The sequence below is a fragment of the Bombina bombina genome, chromosome 2 (assembly GCF_027579735.1).
Source record: "Bombina bombina isolate aBomBom1 chromosome 2, aBomBom1.pri, whole genome shotgun sequence".
In the NCBI taxonomy this organism is placed as follows: Eukaryota; Metazoa; Chordata; class Amphibia; order Anura; family Bombinatoridae; genus Bombina; species Bombina bombina.
Genome location: NC_069500.1, coordinates 1,241,282,770 through 1,241,303,494, shown reverse-complemented (window position 1 = coordinate 1,241,303,494; position 20,725 = coordinate 1,241,282,770). Strand labels below are relative to the sequence as shown.

The 20,725-nt window shown below is 40.0% G+C and overlaps 1 protein-coding gene across 7 annotated transcripts in view; it reads left to right on the top strand.

Annotated features, from left to right (window-relative positions):
* Positions 1 to 20,725, top strand: part of LIMCH1 (LIM and calponin homology domains 1) — a 655,781-nt gene that overhangs the window by 503,960 nt on the left and 131,096 nt on the right. For all 7 annotated transcript variants that reach the window (XM_053704014.1, XM_053704012.1, XM_053704013.1 and 4 more), the window contains one exon: positions 13,805 to 13,962. In XM_053704014.1, the coding sequence (XP_053559989.1) occupies positions 13,805 to 13,962 (158 nt within the window). The remainder of the gene's footprint in view (positions 1 to 13,804; positions 13,963 to 20,725) is intronic.

Below are 20,725 nucleotides of genomic sequence, written 5' to 3'. Positions count from 1 at the left end.
TTTTTTGCAAGTTATAGGGCAATAAGTACAAGTAGCACTTTTCTATTTCCAAACCACTTTTTTTCAAAATTAGCGCTAGTTACATTGGGACAATGATATCTTTCAGGAATCCCTGAATATCCCTTGACCTGTATATATTTTTTTTTAGAAGACATCCCAAAGTATTGATCTAGGCCCATTTTGGTATATTTTCATGCCACCATTTCACCGCCAAATGAGATCAAATAAAAATAATTGTTCACTTTTTCACAAATTTTTTCACAAACTTTAGGTTTCTCACTGAAATTATTTGCAAACAACTTGTGCAATTATGGCATAAATGGTTGTAAACGCTTCTCTGGGGTCCCCTTTGTTCAGAAATAGCAGACATATATGGCTTTGGCGTTGCTTTTTGGTAATTAGATGGCTGCTAAATGCCACTGCGCACCACACGTGTATTATGCCCAGCAGTGAAGGGGTTAATTAGGGAGCATGTAGGGAGCTTCTAGGGTTAATTTTAGCTGTAGTGTAGTAGACAACCCCAAGTATTGATCTAGACCCATCGTGGTATATTTCATGCTACCATTTCACCGCCAAATGCGATCATATGAAAAATAAATGTTAAATTTTTCACAATTTTAGGTTTCTCACTGAAATTATTTACAAACCGCTTGTGCAATTATGGCACAAATGGTTGTAAAAGCTTCTCTGGGATCCCCTTTGTTCAGAAATAGCAGTATTTCTGTATTATGCCCAGCAGTGGAGGGGTTAATTAGGGAGCTTGTAGGGTTAATTTTAGCTTTAGTGTAGTGTAGTAGACAACCCAAAGTATTGATCTAGGCCCATTTTGGTATATTTCATGCCACCATTTCCCCGTCAATTTCACAATTTTTTTCACAAACTTTAGGCTTCTCTGGGATCCCCTTTGTTCAGAAATAGCAGACATCTATGGCTTTGGCGTTGCTTTTTGATAATTAGAAGGCCGCTAAATACAGCTGCGCATCACTCGTGAATTATGTCTAGCAGTGAAGGGGTTAATTAGGTAGCTCGTTAGGGAGCTTGCAGGGTTATCAGCCTCCCACCTGACACATCACACCCCCCTGATCCCTCCCAAACAGCTCTCTTCCCTCCCCCACCCCACAATTGTCCCCGCCATCTTAAGTACTGGCAGAAAGTCTGCCAGTACTAAAATAAAAGGTTTTTGTTTTTTTATAGCATATTTACATATGCTGATGTGTAGGATCCCCCCTTAGCCCCCAACCTCCCTGATTCTCTCCCCCCCACCAAAAAGCTCTCTAACCATTCCCCTCTACCTTATTGGTAGCCATCTTGGGTACTGGGTGCTGGCAGCTGTCTTCCATTACCCAGTTTACTAAAAAAAACTGCTTTTTTATATTTTATTATTTTTTTCTGTAGTGTAGCTTTCCCCCACCCCCTCCCAGATCCCTTAGATGTATTTTTTAAATTAATTTTTACCCCACTCCATCCCACTTATTTTTTTTACATTTCTGTAGTATAGCCGTTCCCACCTGCTTCTGCCCTCCCGTGCACGCGCACGCCTACGTGCGCCCCACCGATAGTCACGCCCCCGATTCCGGCCCGCTGGACGTCATATGGCCCATTGATGGCTGCCCACCCGCCTCCCACCCACCAACGATACCGGCCATCGATGTCCGGTGCAGCGAGGGCCACTCTCTCTGCATCGGATGGCCAAGGGGTGTTATTGCAGGATGCCTCGATATCGAGGCATCACTGCAATAACCGGAAAGTGGCTGGAAGCGAGCAGGATCGCTTCCAGCTGCTTTAAACCCCTAATGTCATACAGGGTACGTTGCTGGTCTTTAAAGACAAGGTTGTGTACGATGTACCCTGTACGACATGTGTCGTTAAGGGGTTAAAACTTTTGATTCACAGAGCTTATTTGGAGGTAGATCACTCTCCGGCGCAGCAGATTACGGCTTATTCTACTAGGTCAGTTGCCACTTATTAAGAATGAGGCTTCAGTTGATCAAATTTGCAAGGCAGCGACTTGGTCTTCTGTGCATACTTTTACCAAATTCTACCATTTTTATGTTTTGCTTCCTCTGAAGCAGCCTTTGATAGAAAGGTTCTTCAGGAAGTTGTCTGATTGATGGCAATGCCTGTTTTAAGTGCATTATAAAAAAAAAAAGTTTTCTTTGGGCTTTCAAAGTGAAAAATGTTTTTTAATCCCTACCTTTTATGTTATTACTCGTGGACTCCACAGCCTGGATATTCCCATGAGTAATGGATCATGGACTCTCACCACCTGTACAAAAGAAAACATCATTTATGCTTCTCTGATGATAAATTAATTTCTTTCAAGGTGTTGAGAGTCCACGAGACCCAACACTTTTTTTTGGGGGGGTTGGATTTCAGCACATATTTTTTCCCCTTCTCTTATGGCTCTTATTCCTTTTATCTTACCTCACTTGCTTGGCTATACGTTAGACTGAGGTATGTGTAAGGTGGGAGGATTTTTATAGAGCTCTTAGGGTTTGGGAATATTTGCCTCCTCCTAGTGGTAGAGAAGAGTAATTCCCATGAGTAATGGATTTTGGACTCTCACCACCATGAATTAAATGAATTTATCAGGTAAGCATAAATTGTTTTTTTTCTTTCGTGATTCAGTTAGAGCAGTGATTTTCAACCTTTTTTTTTTTTGCCGTGGCACATTTATTTACATTAAAAAAATCTTGCGGCACACCACCATCCCAAAATTTTTACAAAATCACACATTGTAGCCTAATAATACTGTATGTGTGTGTATATATATATATATATATATATATATATATATATATATATATATACAATTTAGTATAAATATATAAACAACCTGCATCAACAACAAAACAGCAACAAGCGCAAAAAACAAAAATGTACAATGAAAAAAAAATTAGTTATCACAAAAATACAGTACAGTGGCACACCAAAGTGAACAACAACAGTAGTGATGAAACAAGAACAATAAACAATTTGATTGACCTATTTCTTCTCTTGGTATCCATGAGAGCATACTGAGGTAGACTCAGAAGTGTGCATGTGTCTTGAGCACTATATAGCAGCAATATTTTCAAATGTTTGTAGCAATATGATACATATAGTGCACAATACACATGAACACTTCTGTGTCTACCATAAGAAGAATGCAAACTAATTTATTATAATACATATTGATTACTGCTCAATAAAGGAAATAAAGTGCTATATCAGAAGTATTTTGTGTGTGTATTTTTATACACAATTTATTATTAGCAACTAAAACTTCGGTTCTGTATTGATTTTTTTTATACCCAAGAATTTGTTATTGTTTAAAAATAAATTCTGTTTACTCCTAAAAGAAATTGCCAATTTGTGGTTTATGTTATAAAGGAAATATATGATCTTATGGAAAAGTATATAGTTTTACTAAAGGTAAAGATGAAATATTATAACATATACATTCATTATATGATTTTTTTCTTCTTCTCTATTTTTTCCTTTTTTTCTTTAAAAAAAGTTTTCCTCCTAAACTCTAGAAAAAAAAAATCTTTGTTTTTCCTTCTTTTGAAAAACGTTTCCCTCCTGAACTCTAGTAGTAAAATTATATAAAAGTATGGAGGTGCTAGCTTGGTTATGCTTTTTTAGTGATATTTGACCTGCACACCCAAATTACCAAGAAAGAAGATATAAAGGTGGTCACAGTAAATTTGTGGAGTTTTTCTTTTTTTTTTTAGTGATATCGATTCTATGATATTTGACCTGCAGTCAACTTGCACACCCAAATTACCAAGAACTTCAGATAAACCCCACTGCCCAGATTCAGACCTTCTCTATCTTCTGACTTCTTTCTGTGCCACTGCCAGACTGTGACAGCCAGTGCTGCTCCTTTTCCCACGCTAGTTCTGCACACACTGACACAGCACCTGCTGGCTCCTCCCTCTTCCTCTCCAGTGAGTCTCCAGTCCTCCGGTCATGTTCCTTGTGCTGAGAAGGAACGTGAGTCACATGACCTGGCTGGAACAGTTCTGGAGGAGGAGCAAAGCTGCGCCAGCATGCATGGGGGTATGTATATTGATTGAAGTGCCCCATGAACACGGGTCGGGGGGGCGAGCTGCCGCGACTTTAAAAAAAAATACTTTTAAACTGATGTTGAGCCTGTCAGTCTGCCGCGGCACACCTGAGGATCTCTCACAGCACACTAGTGCTCTATTTTAAAAAGCAGGAATGTAAGTTTAGGATGGTTAACTGTAATGAAAACAGAAACAGAGGCGCCACATGTGTAGATCAATCAAAGCTGACAATATCCAAGCGATGCAAGATACAGGATACTCACAAACGTGAAGGCACTCTCTTGTGCCTGTAGAGGCAGGCTGGTATTCTCACAGCAAACCAGCTGGCTGTACAAGGGAATCCCCGTCGTGATGTCCTGTGGTTCTAGTTGTCCCAACAGCAACCCTTGTCTGGGTCACTTTCAGCAGAATGGAACTGGAGTGAAGAGGGGAGAAAGGCTTTCGCTGTCTTTTCACCACCGCACCTCACAGATCAGGAATTCATACTAAAATATATTCACTTTTAAGTTTAGGTGCCGGCCCATTTTTGGTTCAGCAACCTGGGAAGAAAAATTTATAACAGGAGTAAATTAGAAAGTTGCTTAAAACTGCCTGCTCTATCTGAATCCCGAAAGAAAAAAATTGGGTTTCATATCCCTTTAACTAAAGCACTTGTAAATACAATATTTACTGGATGGCAGGATATTCTTAAATGTCAGTGGGATACATAGGATTCCATGGGTTTAATGTAGCAAAGGATTGCTACAACCTGGGACCAGGTAGGTGGAGACTGTTGTTGCCATGCTCGAGCTAGGGCTAATTTTACTGCTAAAAAAAGGTAGATAGAGAAAATTTTCTGTGTAGGTTGTTGGGGGAAAATATGAAATAGACCTGCACAAGCCTACAATGGTGCTTGAATCTGTTGGGTGGAGCAGTAATTGAAAGCCTGGCGCCACAAGGAAACAATTTTGGGGCAGGACCACCATATATGCAAGGGAGTACCTAAGTCACCACTTCCCCTCCAGCACATGGGCGAATTGGTGGGTGAAATTCGAAACAATCTGGTAGGAGTAAGGTGCCATTGTAACAAGACTTTAAGGTATAGCTCATAAAGAGTGGTGCAATGAATAGCTTTCTTAGTTAAGCAGACAGCTTTTCGCCATATCAATGGGTCAAAGTTCACGGTCAGGGAGGATTCCCACTGGCGTACTGGAGGGGACTTTAAGAAGATTGAGGAGCTAAGGAAGCTCTGATATTAATGTGTTAGTATTTTCTTGGGATAGTGTCCCACGAAGCTCCCAGCTCGTCCTATCTCTGAGAGCAGCATTAGTAAAACCCCAGGATCTCAAAAAGCTACGTAATCTCCAATACTCAAAGTGCAAAGGGGTGGGGGTGAAAATTGTGTGATAAAGTTTTTGTGGGTTAGCAGGTCATTGAATGTATTAAATCACAAAGAGTTAAGATGCAGGACATAAACACAATACTAATACTAGTAATTTATTTTTATTTTTATTACATAAATGGTATAATGGCATTATACAGGATAAATGGGCAAACAAGTGTCATCAGTCCTCCTTATCCAGTGCATTTTATTTTTTAGGTTACTCAGGTCTGATACCGTCTGCAGTAAAAAGCTCTACTCCTGTAACAGATTGGGGTCAGGACAGAATACTCCCAAACCTTACAATATTGAAAAGACAGAGGGTGCACTTTGGCCCACTGTAGAAATAAAAAGTTATGTTGGTTTGTGAAAAACCTAGAACTTGGTCAGTAACTGACCATGATAGTAGGTCTTCAAGGATGCTTACAATTGTATTCCCCTCATTACAGATCATTAAAGTTTTTCTGCTTTAAGGTGGGGCACGTTACATTTTCAGTTTGTTGCCCTTCCATTCTGTTTGGCCTCTAATGAGCTTTACTAAGATCTATCTGGTTAACATAATTTCACAGGGAATTTATTTGCCTCCTTATCTGGACATCCTCTTTGCCAATATTCTGCAGTTCTGCAGCTTGTAACACATGTAAGGTGCATCAATTTCTTTCATGTAATTAGCAAGAGTCCATGAGCTAGTGACGTATGGGATATACATTCCTACCAGGAGGGGCAAAGTTTCCCAAACCTCAAAATGCCTATAAATACACCCCTCACCACACCCACAAATCAGTTTTACAAACTTTGCCTCCTATGGAGGTGGTGAAGTAAGTTTGTGAGTACGTTGATATGCGCTCCGCAGCAGGTTGGAGCCCGGTTTTCCTCTCAGCGTGCAGTGAATGTCAGAGGGATGTGAGGAGAGTATTGCCTATTTGAATGCAATGATCTCCTTCTACGGGGTCTATTTCATAGGTTCTCTGTTATCGGTCGTAGAGATTCATCTCTTACCTCCCTTTTCAGATCGACGATATACTCTTATATATATATACCATTACCTCTGCTGATTTTCGTTTCAGTTCTGGTTTGGCTTTCTACTACATGTAGATGAGTGTCCTGGGGTAAGTAAGTCTTATTTTCTGTGACACTCTAAAGCTATGGTTGGGCACTTTTTTATAAAGTTCTAAATATATGTATTCAAACATTTATTTGCCTTGACTCAGGATGTTCAACATTCCTTTTTTCAGACAGTCAGTTTCATATTTGGGATAATGCATTTGAATCAATCATTTTTTTTTACCTTAAAATTTGACTTTTTCCCTGTGGGCTGTTAGGCTCGCGGGGGCTGAAAATGCTTCATTTTATTGCGTCATTCTTGGCGCTGACTTTTTTGGCGCAAAAAATCTTTTCTGTTTCCGGCGTCATACGTGTCGCCGTAAGTTGCGTCATTTTTTGACGTTCTTTTGCGCCAAAAATGTTGGCGTTACGGATGTGGCGTCATTTTTGGCGCCAAAAGCATTTAGGCGCCAAATAATGTGGGCGTCTTATTTGGCGCTAAAAAAATTTGGGCGTCACTTTTGTCTCCACATTATTTAAGTCTCATTTTTCATTGCTTCTGGTTGCTAGAAGCTTGTTCTTTGGCATTTTTTCCCATTCCTGAAACTGTCATTTAAGGAATTTGATCAATTTTGCTTTATATGTTGTTTTTTCTCTTACATATTGCAAGATGTCTCACGTTGCATCTGAGTCAGAAGAAACTTCAGGAAAATCGCTGTCTGGTGCTGGAACTACCAAAGCTAAGTGTATCTGCTGTAAACTTTTGGTAGTTGTTCCTCCAGCTGTTGTTTGTATTAAATGTCATGACAAACTTGTTAATGCAGAAAATATTTCCTTTAGTAAAGTACCATTACCTGTTGCAGTTCCCTCAACATCTAATGTTCATAGTGTTCCTGATAACATAAGAGATTTTGTTTCTGAATCCATTAAGAAGGCTATGTCTGTTATTCCTCCTTCTAGTAAATATAAAAAATCTTTTAAAACTTCTCTTTATCCAGATGAATTTTTAAATGAACATCATCATTCTGATTCTAATGATTCTTCTGGTTCAGAGGACTCTGTCTCAGAGGTTGATGCTGATAAATCTTCATATTTATTTAAAATGGAATTTATTCGTTCTTTACTTAAAGAAGTCCTAATTGCATTAGAAATTGAGGATTCTGGTCCTCTTGATACTAAATCTAAACGTTTAGACAAGGTCTTTAAATCTCCTGTAGTTATTCCAGAAGTTTTTTCTGTTCCAGGTGCTATTTCTGAAGTAATTTCCAAGGAATGGAATAATTTGGGTAATTCATTGACTCCTTCTAAACGTTTTAAGCAATTATATCCTGTGCCGTCCGACAGATTAGAGTTTTGGGACAAAATCCCTAAAGTTGATGGGGCTATTTCTACCCTTGCTAAACATACTACTATTCCTACGGCAGATGGTACTTCCTTTAAGGATTCTCTAGATAGGAAAATTGAATCCTTTCTAAGAAAAGCTTATTTGTGTTCAGGTAATCTTCTTAGACCTGCTATATCTTTGGCGGATGTTGCTGCAGCTTCAACTTTTTGGTTGGAAACTTTAGCGCAACAAGTAACAGATCATGATTCTCATAACATTATTATTCTGCTTCAACATGCTAATAATTTTATCTGTGATGCCATTTTTTATATTATCAGAGTTGATGTCAGGTTTATGTCTCTAGCTATTTTAGCTAGAAGAGCTTTATGGCTTAAAACTTGGAATGCTGATATGTCTTCTAAATCGACTCTACTTTCCCTTTCTTTCCAGGGTAATAAATTATTTGGTTCTCAGTTGGATTCTATTATCTCAACTGTTACTGGTGGGAAAAGAACTTTTTTACCGCAGGATAAAAAATCTAAGGGTAAAAACAGGGCTAATAATCGTTTTCGTTCCTTTCGTTTCAACAAAGAACAAAAGCCTGATCCTTCATCCTCAGGAGCAGTTTCAGTTTGGAAACCATCTCCAGTCTGGAATAAATCCAAGCCTTCTAGAAAAGCAAAGCCAGCTTCTAAGTCCACATGAAGGTGCGGCCCTCATTCCAGCTCAGCTGGTAGGGGGCAGATTACGTTTTTTCAAAGAAATTTGGATCGATTCTGTTCACAATCTTTGGATTCAGAACATTGTTTCAGAAGGGTACAGAATTGGTTTCAAGATAAGACCTCCTGCAAAGAGATTTTTTCTTTCCCGTGTCCCAGTAAACCCAGCGAAAGCTCAAGCATTTCTGAAATGTGTTTCAGATCTAGAGTTGGCTGGAGTAATTATGCCAGTTCCAGTTCTGGAACAGGGGCTGGGGTTTTATTCGAATCTCTTCATTGTACCAAAGAAGGAGAATTCCTTCAGACCAGTTCTGGATCTAAAAATATTGAATCGTTATGTAAGGATACCAACATTCAAAATGGTAACTATAAGGACTATCCTGCCTTTTGTTCAGCAAGGGTATTATATGTCTACAATAGATTTACAGGATGCATATCTGCATATTCCGATTCATCCAGCTCACTATCAGTTTCTGAGATTCTCTTTCCTGGACAAGCATTACCAGTTTGTGGCTCTGCCGTTTGGCCTAGCAACAGCTCCAAGAATTTTTACAAAGGTTCTCGGTGCCCTTCTGTCTGTAATCAGAGAACAGGGTATTGTGGTTTTTCCTTATTTGGACGATATCTTGGTACTTGCTCAGTCTTCACATTTAGCAGAATCTCATACGAATCGACTTGTGTTGTTTCTTCAAGATCATGGTTGGAGGATCAATTCACTAAAAAGTTCATTGATTCCTCAGACAAGGGTAACCTTTTTGGGTTTCCAGATAGATTCAGTGTCCATGACTCTGTCTTTGACAGACAAGAGACGTCTAAAATTGATTTCAGCTTGTCGAAACCTTCAGTCACAATCATTCCCTTCGGTAGCCTTTTGCATGGAAATTTTAGGTCTTATGACTGCTGCATCGGACGCGATCCCCTTTGCTCGTTTTCACATGCGACCTCTTCAGCTCTGTATGCTGAACCAATGGTGCAGGGATTACACAAAGATATCTCAATTAATATCTTTAAAACCGATTGTACGACACTCTCTAACGTGGTGGACAGATCACCATCGTTTAGTTCAGGGGGCTTCTTTTGTTCTTCCGACCTGGACTGTAATTTCAACAGATGCAAGTCTTACAGGTTGGGGAGCTGTGTGGGGGTCTCTGACGGCACAAGGGGTTTGGGAATCTCAGGAGGTGAGATTACCGATCAATATTTTGGAACTCCGTGCAATTTTCAGAGCTCTTCAGTCTTGGCCTCTTCTGAAGAGAGAATCGTTCATTTGTTTTCAGACAGACAATGTCACAACTGTGGCATACATCAATCATCAGGGGGGGACTCACAGTACTCTGGCTATGAAAGAAGTATCTCGAATTCTGGTTTGGGCGGAATCCAGCTCCTGTCTAATCTCTGCGGTTCATATCCCAGGTATAGACAATTGGGAAGCGGATTATCTCAGTCGCCAAACGTTGCATCCGGGCGAATGGTCTCTTCACCCAGATTTATTTCTTCAGATTGTTCAAATGTGGGAACTTCCAGAAATAGATCTGATGGCTTCTCATCTAAACAAGAAACTTCCCAGGTATCTGTCCAGATCCCGGGATCCTCAGGCGGAGGCAGTGGATGCATTATCACTTCCTTGGAAGTATCATCCTGCCTATATCTTTCCGCCTCTAGTTCTTCTTCCAAGAGTAATCTCCAAGATTCTGAAGGAATGCTCGTTTGTCCTGCTGGTAGCTCCAGCATGGCCTCACAGGTTTTGGTATGCGGATCTTGTCCGGATGGCCTCTTGCCAACCGTGGACTCTTCCGTTAAGACCAGACCTTCTGTCGCAAGGTCCTTTTTTCCATCAGGATCTCAAATCCTTAAATTTAAAGGTATGGAGATTGAACGCTTGATTCTTGGTCAAAGAGGTTTCTCTGACTCTGTGATTAATACTATGTTACAGGCTCGTAAATCTGTATCTAGAGAGATATATTATAGAGTCTGGAAGACTTATATTTCTTGGTGTCTTTCTCATCATTTTTCCTGGCATTCTTTTAGAATTCCGAGAATTTTACAGTTTCTTCAGGATGGTTTAGATAAAGGTTTGTCCGCAAGTTCCTTGAAAGGACAAATCTCTGCTCTTTCTGTTCTTTTTCACAGAAAGATTGCTAATATTCCTGATATTCATTGTTTTGTACAAGCTTTGGTTCGTATAAAACCTGTCATTAAGTCAATTTCTCCTCCTTGGAGTTTGAATTTGGTTCTGGGGGCTCTTCAAGCTCCTCCTTTTGAATCCATGCATTCATTGGACATTAAATTACTTTCTTGGAAAGTTTTGTTCCTTTTGGCGATTTCTTCTGCCAGAAGAGTCTCTGAATTATCTGCTCTTTCTTGTGAGTCTCCTTTTCTGATTTTTCATCAGGATAAGGCGGTGTTGCGAACTTCTTTTGAATTTTTACCTAAGGTTGTGAATTCCAACAACATTATTAGAGAAATTGTGGTTCCTTCATTATGTCCTAATCCTAAGAATTCTAAGGAGAAATCGTTGCTTTCTTTGGATGTTGTTAGAGCTTTGAAATATTATGTTGAAGCTACTAAGTCTTTCCGAAAGACTTCTAGTCTATTTGTTATCTTTTCCGGTTCTAGAAAAGGCCAGAAAGCTTCTGCCATTTCTTTGGCATCTTGGTTGAAATCTTTAATTCATCATGCCTATGTTGAGTCGGGTAAAACTCTGCCTCAAAGGATTACAGCTCATTCTACTAGGTCAGTTTCTACTTCCTGGGCGTTTAGGAATGAAGCTTCGGTTGATCAGATTTGCAAAGCAGCAACTTGGTCCTCTTTGCATACTTTTACTAAATTCTACCATTTTGATGTGTTTTCTTCTTCTGAAGCAGTTTTTGGTAGAAAAGTACTTCAGGCAGCGGTTTCAGTTTGAATCTTCTGCTTATGTTTTCATTAAACTTTATTTTGGGTGTGGATTATTTTCAGCAGGAATTGGCTGTCTTTATTTTATCCCTCCCTCTCTAGTGACTCTTGCATGGAAAGATCCACATCTTGGGTAGTCATTATCCCATACGTCACTAGCTCATGGACTCTTGCTAATTACATGAAAGAAAACATAATTTATGTAAGAACTTACCTGATAAATTCATTTCTTTCATATTAGCAAGAGTCCATGAGGCCCACCCTTTTTGTGGTGGTTATGATTTTTTTGTATAAAGCACAATTATTCCAATTCCTTATTTTATATGCTTTCGCACTTTTTTTCTTATCACCCCACTTCTTGGCTATTCGTTAAACTGATTTGTGGGTGTGGTGAGGGGTGTATTTATAGGCATTTTGAGGTTTGGGAAACTTTGCCCCTCCTGGTAGGAATGTATATCCCATACGTCACTAGCTCATGGACTCTTGCTAATATGAAAGAAATGAATTTATCAGGTAAGTTCTTACATAAATTGTTTTTTTCTATGATAGATTCTTTATTATTGGCTTAATTTCTTGGGAATTGTTATGGATGTATTTGAAGGTTTTTCAAGGTCATACATGTAGTGCATTCGAAAGGCTTTACATGATGTGATTTGCCGTTGAGTTTTCTGTCACAGAAGAACTGTAATTCTGTTTTGTCTGTTGTCGATGAGAACTCAAGTTTTTCAGATCTAGGTCTTCTGGTGGTACATAATTATTGACTTGTTCTTCACAATCACAATTTTCTATTGTAAGGTAAGTTAGTTTAATAAGACCTTAAAATTCTTCCATGGATAGCTTGGTTCGTGGATTATTGATTTTCAGATAGGATAATTTTCTATTTTTGTGAAGGTTTAGCCCTTCATTGGCTAATTTTATCTAGACTCTTAATTTTCTTTACAATTCTTATTATCAAAACGGTGTGAAGTTTCATTTATCCATAAAGTCCATAAAACTTTGTGTCTGCCCTATCAGTCTTTTTACCATTTACATTTTCTTTAAACTCTTATTTTGAGGAGCTCAGCCTTGTTAGGTTTCTAGATTTTCCCTCCATTCTGGTAGCAGAAAGCTTCCAAAATGTAATTAGCTAGCTTGGTGATTATGATGGATTATGAAAAATTGGTTTTATTTTCAGCTCTGGTCTTTTTCCTTTTGCAGCTTCCTGGGTTTTTTAACGTGAATTATCAGTAGAATAGTTCCTTGTATTCTTTCACTTAATTATTATAGTTAAATATTTTTGCACGAACAACATATAGTAGAAAGATCTTATTCACTTTGTTTCCTCATATTTATGTAGTTTCCCCCCTTCCTCTTCTTCATATGGTCAAGCTTTGGTACTCATAATAGTTCTGCAAAAGTGTAAACCACACTTGAAGACCTGTCGTATTTGGCACAAATAGTTTTGCTCATGTATGTATATATTACTTGTTTTGGGGACAAACACTGTTCTTCCCCAAACAATTTTTGCCTGGCTTTCAGTGAGATGACTCTCAAAGGAAGGGGATGGTACTATGTGAATAGTTACCCATCCCTCAGAATCTGAGAGTTGTTTCTGCCTACTCTAGCTGCCGGTGGCCATATATCTACCAATATTATTATTGTTATTATTCAAGTTTAAAGATACTGATTTGTTGTCGAGTATATATCCAGCCTTGGTTTTCTCTCACAATATCTAATTTATTGTCTTGCTAAAATGTTCTTGTGCACATCAATCTCTTGAGTAAGAGTAGTGGTGGCTTTTAAGCAGTTAGGAGGTGGTTACTTTGTTTTCCTAACATATTTGCTGCCCTAGTCACAGAAAGCCACATATAGTAGAAAGATCTTATTCACTTTGTTTCCTCATATTTATGTAGTTTCCCCCCTTCCTCTTCTTCATATGGTCAAGCTTTGGTACTCATAATAGTTCTGCAAAAGTGTAAACCACACTTGAAGACCTGTCGTATTTGGCACAAATAGTTTTGCTCATGTATGTATATATTACTTGTTTTGGGGACAAACACTGTTCTTCCCTAAACAATTTTTGCCTGGCTTTCAGTGAGATGACTCTCAAAGGAAGGGGATGGTACTATGTGAATAGTTACCCATCCCTCAGAATCTGAGAGTTGTTTCTGCCTACTCTAGCTGCCGGCGGCCATATATCTACCAATATTATTATTGTTATTATTCAAGTTTAAAGATACTGATTTGTTGTCGAGTATATATCCAGCCTTGGTTTTCTCTCACAATATCTAATTTATTGTCTTGCTAAAATGTTCTTGTGCAGTATATGTAATTGCTCTTTCATGCATACCTAAATACAATGCATAATTTGTATGAACTTGTGTTTGTTTTCCATTTGTTGTTTAGTTCATTACAAATTTTTACCTTTAAGGACCTTGCCCGGTGGAAGACTCGCAGGAGGAGTGCATCACAGGACCTCTTAAAGAAAGAAGAGGAGCGTAAAAAAATGGAAAGGTTGCTTAGTGGAGACTATGACCTCTCTGAACGAAGGAAAAGCATAAAGACATACAAAGAAATTGTGGAAGAAAAGTAGGTTGCTTTGTATTTTTTTCTCCCGCATATGTTCTCAAATATTTTGTAAAATGATGTCCTTTTACTGGTCTTTGTCTTCTGTAGATATAATGGTATGGCTAACTGGCATTTGTTTTCATGAATAGCAATAGATACACTTCTAAAGCTTGTGTAATGCTGCATCTTACTATATAAGTATGTTTGGTGAAATAGTAAAAACAAACTTCATAACAGCAAGTTTAGGTTTAAAAGTAACTTTTATTTGTACTTGCAAAAATAAAATAAAAAATTGGCAACAGTAAGTGTTACTTCCCTTACCCATAAACCCCAGTCATTCTCTTTGCCTCTGTCAATGGAGGAGGCGAAGCTTGATGTCTGAAGAATTTTTTCCTTTTTTGGGTACATTTCCCTGCAAGCAATTTGGGTTTAGCTATGTCCACATCAATCTCTTGAGTAAGAGTAGTGGTGGCTTTTAAGCAGTTAGGAGGTGGTTACTTTGTTTTCCTAACATATTTGCTGCCCTAGTCACAGAAAGCCATAGTTGGTTACTCTGTTCTTTCTTTTTCCACAGGTCTCTGTAAGGAGTATGTGTCCTTCCATGCATGGTGAGCTGTCTTCCTGACGGACAGCTAGATTGCAGCTAAGTGCCTTTGTCTTCTAGGTGTTGGAGACTTGCACTTCAGGCAGATAATTAACACTGCAGTAAGGGGACATGGACAATCCTGAAAACCGTTAACACTGCAATAATAAAAAAGGGACATGATAATCCTTTATATATAGGATTTATTGGGGCAGGTGCAGGCATTTTTGTATGTGAAGGGTTAATTTTCCCTTACTATTTGAGAATGTTTATTTTGTCTCGGTCAGGGTGCCAGGAATCAGACTGAGACGAAAAGTGCAAAAATAATCACACCTTTATTAATAGTAAAAAATAATAAAAAGTCCACAAGTCAAATAACAAGCCAGGAGTCAAAACCAGCGCTGGTAGTCAGACGTGCCGAGTCAGGAGCCAAAGCGAATAGTCAGACGAGCCAGAATCAGGAACAAGGAAAACAGCAGAGTCAGGAACAAGCCAGGGATCAGGAACCAGGAAGGACGTCAGGCAGCCAGGTAATACACAGGAACTCTCACAAACAGGTCTGAGACAACGCAAAGGCAAAGCATACTGAACAGAGGCCCTTTAAATAATAAGTGATGACATCACAATTCTGAGACTGCATCCCGTCTCACATGGATTATGCACACCAGTCCGGCCATAAAAGGAAGTGGAGGAAATGAGCAGCATCCCCCACAATGCACCATAGTCAGGAAGAGAGGAGAGTAAAATGGCTGCCAGCAGCACATGGTAAACAAACAGGGAAAAAACCCTGACAGTCTCCTAAGCTAATCGCTCTTGTAGTGTGACAGGAGATGTTTTGGGCATTGTGTTAGCACAGTAGTAGTGTAACAGCCATTGTGTTAGCACAGTATGGCAGTTTTTTGCGGACATTAATATGATTAATTAATAGGGGACTGTTATTTTTCTGTTTATCGGCAGTTGGAATGCGCGCTTTTAGTTGCTGCGCAGTTCCTGTATGCAGTCTCACTGTTTCCCTGCATTTTCTGTGTCGTCTTGTTGAGTCACTCACAAGCAGTCTCCGTGTTCCGTTGCATTGGGATTCCTCTGAAAGTAAGGTAGGGCACCTCAGACTGTCTGAGGTGTAGAGGTGATAGTGTTATTAGCGTGTATAATGCTTAGAGACATAAAGTTTATTTTTAAAGTGACAGTTTTTTTTTTTTAGTTTTTTTATTTTTAGTTTCTTTTTTGGGACATTTTTATATTTAAACTATGGACATGGAATCAGAAGCTGTTTCTTTTGATAAATGCTTACTATGCCTAGAGGCCCAAATTGTTTTGCCTATACAATTTTGTGCTACATGTTTAGCCATAACACTAGAATGTAAAGATAAATGATTGCCCTCTGAGCCTATTGTCTCCCAGGATAATGCTGTTTAGGTTATGCTGCAGCTTTCTCCTCAAACGTCCCAAGCCTCAATGGCGTCACATACAGTGCCCTGCGGTTAATCTCAGCCTCCTGGAGGCATATATTTGCCTATAGTTTTTGCTGCTCAGATATCTTCTGCAGTATCTTCGGCATTGTCTGCTTTTCCCATGTTGGCGAAGCGCAAGAGGAAATCTAAACATTTTTCTGATAGTAAGGTGTCTGTCGCCTCTGCTGCTGAGAACCTCCATCCTGAGTCTGATGAGGAGGATACCTTGTTAGCTTCTTATGGTGAAATCTCGGATTCAGACAGTATAATTCCTTTGAATGACTGACTCTGAAGAGGTAAGCTTCAGATTTAAGCTTGAACACTTCCAGGTATTGTTAAAGGAGGTACTGGCTACTTTGAATGACTCTGATTCTTCTGTCGCTGTCAACCCTACGAAATCTAGTAAACTTAACAAATACTACGATGTTCCTTCCCCTGTGGAAGTGTTTCCTGTTCCAGACCGTGTATCGGAGATCATTGCACAGGAGTGGGATAAGCCAGTTATATCTTTCTTCCGTCTCTCGTTTTTAAAAAGATGTTTCCTGTTGCTGACTCCATTCGAGACTCATGGTGCACAGTGCCTAAGGTAGAAGGGGCTATTTCTACTCTGGCTAAGAGAACCATGATTCCTATTGAGGATAGCTGTCCCTTTAAGGATCCCATGGACAAAAAGATGGAGGCTTATTTAAAGAAATTGTATGTTCATCAGGGTCTTCAATGGCAACCTGCAGTCTGTATTGCCACCGTGCAGCATCTTATTGGTGCGATGCTTTGTCAGAGTTGGTTTTAGAGGAAATTCCGTTGGCGGAAATCCAAGATAGGATTAAGGTTCTCAAACTAGCAAATTCCTTTATTTCTGACACGAACATGCAAGTCATTGGACTGGGAGCCAAGATGTCTGGCTTCACTGTTCTAGCCTGCAGGGTTTTTTGGCTGAAATCTTGGTCAGCTGATGTTACCTCCAAGTTCAAGCTTCTGTCGCTACCTTACAATGGTAAGACCCTGTTTGGTCCTGGTCTGGCAGAGATAATTTCTGAAATTACGGGTGGAAAGGGGTCCTTTCTACCACAAGACAATTAGAATAGACCTAAGGGGTGTCAAGCCGCAGCAGTCCAAGTCCTCTTGGAGACCCAATCAGTCTTGGAATAAGGGGAAACAATCAAAGAAGCCCTCATCTGAGACTAAGTCAGCATTAACTGTCCGCCCCCGGTTCCGGTACTGGATCAAGTGGGGGGCAGACTTTCCTTGTTTCATCAAGCTTGGATACGCGATGTCCCAGACCGTTGGTCTGTTGACATAGTATCCCAGGTTTACGAAATAGACTTCAAAACTTGTCCTCCCAGGGCAGATTTCTCCTCTCAAGATTATCTGCAGACCAGGTAAAAAGAGAGGCATTCTTAAACTGCGTTCAGGGCATTTTTTTTCCCTGGGACTAATTGTTCCATTTCCACTAAGGGAACAGTGCCTAGGATTCTATTCAAATCTGTTTGTGGTTCCCAAAAAAGAGGGAACTTTTCATCCCATTTTAGACCTGAAGTGTCTCAACAAATTTCTCAGGGTACCGTCCTTCAAAATAGAAACCATTTGTTCCATTCTACCTTTGGTCCAAGAGGGTCAGTTCATATTGACAATAGACCTGAAGGACCCGTATCTTCATGTTCTCCCATCTACAGGGATCATCACAGATTCCTGAAATTCGTTTTCCTGGACAAGAACTTTCAGTGTGTTTCTCTTCCATTTGGCCTTGCCACAGATACCAGAATTTTTTCAAAAGTTCTGGGGTCTCTTTTGGCAGTTGTCAGGTCTCAGGGAATGGCGGTGGTGCCTTATCTGGATGACATCTTGTTTCAGGCGCTATCTTTTCAACTAGCAGAATCTCATACGGAGATCTTGTTTTCTTTTCTTCGTTGCCATGGATGGAAAGTGAATCTGAAAAAGAGTTCCCTTGTTCCAGATACAAGGGTGGTTTTCTTATGGACCATCATAGATTCCATATCTATGAAGATTTTTCTGACAAAAGTCAGAAAAGCAAAGATTATTCCTTCTTGCCTCTTTCTTCAATCTACTCTCCGGCCGTGAGTAGCTCAATGCATGGAGGTAATTGGTCTGATGTTAGCCTCCATGGACATCGTTCCCTTTGCTTGATTCCATTTGAGAGCTCTTCAACTCTGCATGCTCAGACAATGGAACGGAAACCATTCAGATCTTTCCCACAGGATAGATCTGGACCAGTTGACAATCGACTCTCTTTCATGGTGGGTATCTCAGGATCATCTGTCTCAGGGACCCTCCTGGGTAATTATGACCACGGATGCCAGCCTGCTAGGTTGGGGAGCAGTTTGGGACTCGCTAAAGGCTCAGGGCCTATGGACTCTCCGATAAATATCTTGGAGTTGAGAGCGATCTTCAGTGCTCTAGTGGCTTGGCTCAGTTGTCTTTAGCCTGGTTTATCAGATTCCAGTCGGACAACATAACCTCAGTTGCCTACATCAACCACCAGGGAGGAACTCAGAGTTCCTTGGCCATGAAGGAGGTGACTCACATTCTGCAGTGGGCAGTGCTCACAATTCTCTTCTATTTGCCATCCATATTCCAGGAGTGGACAACTGGGAGGCGGATTTCCTGAGCACACAGACCTTCAATCCCGGGGAGTGGGCCCTCCATCCGGAGGTGTTCTCCAGGTTAACCCTCAAGTAGGGGTGTCGGAGTTGAATCTGATGGCGTCTTGTCAGAACGCCAAGCTTCCAAGGTACGGTTCAAGGTCAAGAGATCCTCAGGCTGTCCTGAAAGATGCTCTGGCGTTTCCTTGGGATTTAGGTCTAGCGTACCTGTTTCCTCCATTTTCTCTCCTTCCACTAGTCATTGCTCGTATCAAACAGGAGAGAGCGTCTGTAATTCTAATAGCTCCTGCATGGCTCGCAGGATGTGGTTTGCGGACCTAGTGAAGATGTCATCTCTTCCACCTTGAAGGTTACCTCTGAGGAAGGACCTTCTAACTCAGGGTCCTTACCTTCATCCGAATCTCGTTTCTCTGAAGCTGACTGCTTGGAGATTCTGCTTGGAGAACTGCTTAGTTCTGGCAAAGCGTGGGTTTTCTGAGTCTGTCATTGATACTTTGATTCAGGCTTGCAAGCCTGTTACTCGTAAGATTTAACATAAGGTATGGAGTTAATACCTTTTATTGGTGTGAATCAAAAGGCTACTCTTGGAGTAGGGTTAGGATTCCTAGAATTTTATCTTTTCTCCAGGATGGTCTGGAGAAAGGGTTGTCAGTCAGTTCTCTGAAAGGTCAGATTTCTGCATTATCCTTTTACATAAGCATCTGGCGGATGTTCAATCTTTTTTCAGTCTCTGGTTAGAATCAGGCCTGCGTTTAAATCTGTTGCTCCTCCTTGGAGCCTTAACCTAGTTCTTAGAGTTTTGCAGCAGGCTCCATTTGAGTCAATGCATTCCATAGATATTAAGCTGTTATCTTGGACGGTTTTGTTTCTTATTGCTATTTCTTCTGCTCGGAGAGTTTCCGAACTCTCGGCTTTGCAGTGCGATTTGCCTTACCTTATTTTTAATGCGGATATGGCGGTCCTTCGTACTAAATTGGGGTTTCTCCCTAAGGTGGTTTTGGATAGAAATATTAATCAGGAAATTGTTGTTCCTTCTCTTTGTCCTAATCCTGTTGCACAACTTGGATGTGGTGTGCGCTCTAAAATTCTAACTACAGGCTACTAAGGATTTTTGCCAGTCAACTGCCCTGTTTGTTTCTTTGGAAAGTGTAAGGGTCAGAAGGCTACTTCTACTTCTCTTTCTCTCTGGTTGAGAAGTATGATTTGTTTTGCTTATGAGACTGCTGGACAGCAGCATCCTGAGAGACTTACAGCTCATTCCACTAGGGCTGTATCCTCTTCTTGGGCTTTCAAAAATAAAGCTTCTGTGGATCAGATTTGCAAGGCTGCAACTTGGTCCTCTCTGCATACTTTTTCCAAATTCTACAAATTTGGCAGAAAGGTTCTTCAAGCGGTGGTGCCTTCTGTTTAGGTCCGCCTGTCTTATTCTCCCTCCCTGTTCATTCTGTGTCCTCTATCTTGGGTATTGGTTCCCACTAGTATTTGGAATGACGTATTGGACTCTCCATGTCTTAGGAAAGAAAACAAAATGTATGCTTACCTGATAAATTTCTTTCTTTCCGGACATGGAGAGTCCAAGACCCAACCCTTTAGATTACACAGTATTTTTTTTACTAAACCTCAGGCACCTCTACACCTTTGTTTTATCTTCTTTTTCCATTTCCCTTCGGCTGAAAGACTGGGGGTTATGGGTAAGGGAATTGACACTTAACAGCTTTGATGTGGTGCTCTTTGCTTCCTCCTGCTGGCTAGGAGTCAATATCCCACTAGTAATTGGAGTGACATGGACTATCCATGTCCGGAAAGAAAGAAATGTATCAGGTAAGCATACATGTTGTTTTTTCATGGTATGTTGGACGATTGTAGATTATCAAAGTTCCAAAATAAGTTAAGATAAATATTGGCAGATAATTATAAAAAAAATATTTATATGTATAAAATATATGTATTTGCTAGCTACCAACTGTAATAAAAAGAAAAAAGTAATAAAAAAAATGAGCCCTAGCTCTTGAGTGGAACTTGTAATTAAATTATCACTACATACAGTAGATTTGATTAGTTGATAATTCTGCAATATAAAGACAAATAGCAATAGCACTTACTTTGAATTTGAAATGAGTAGTAGAATA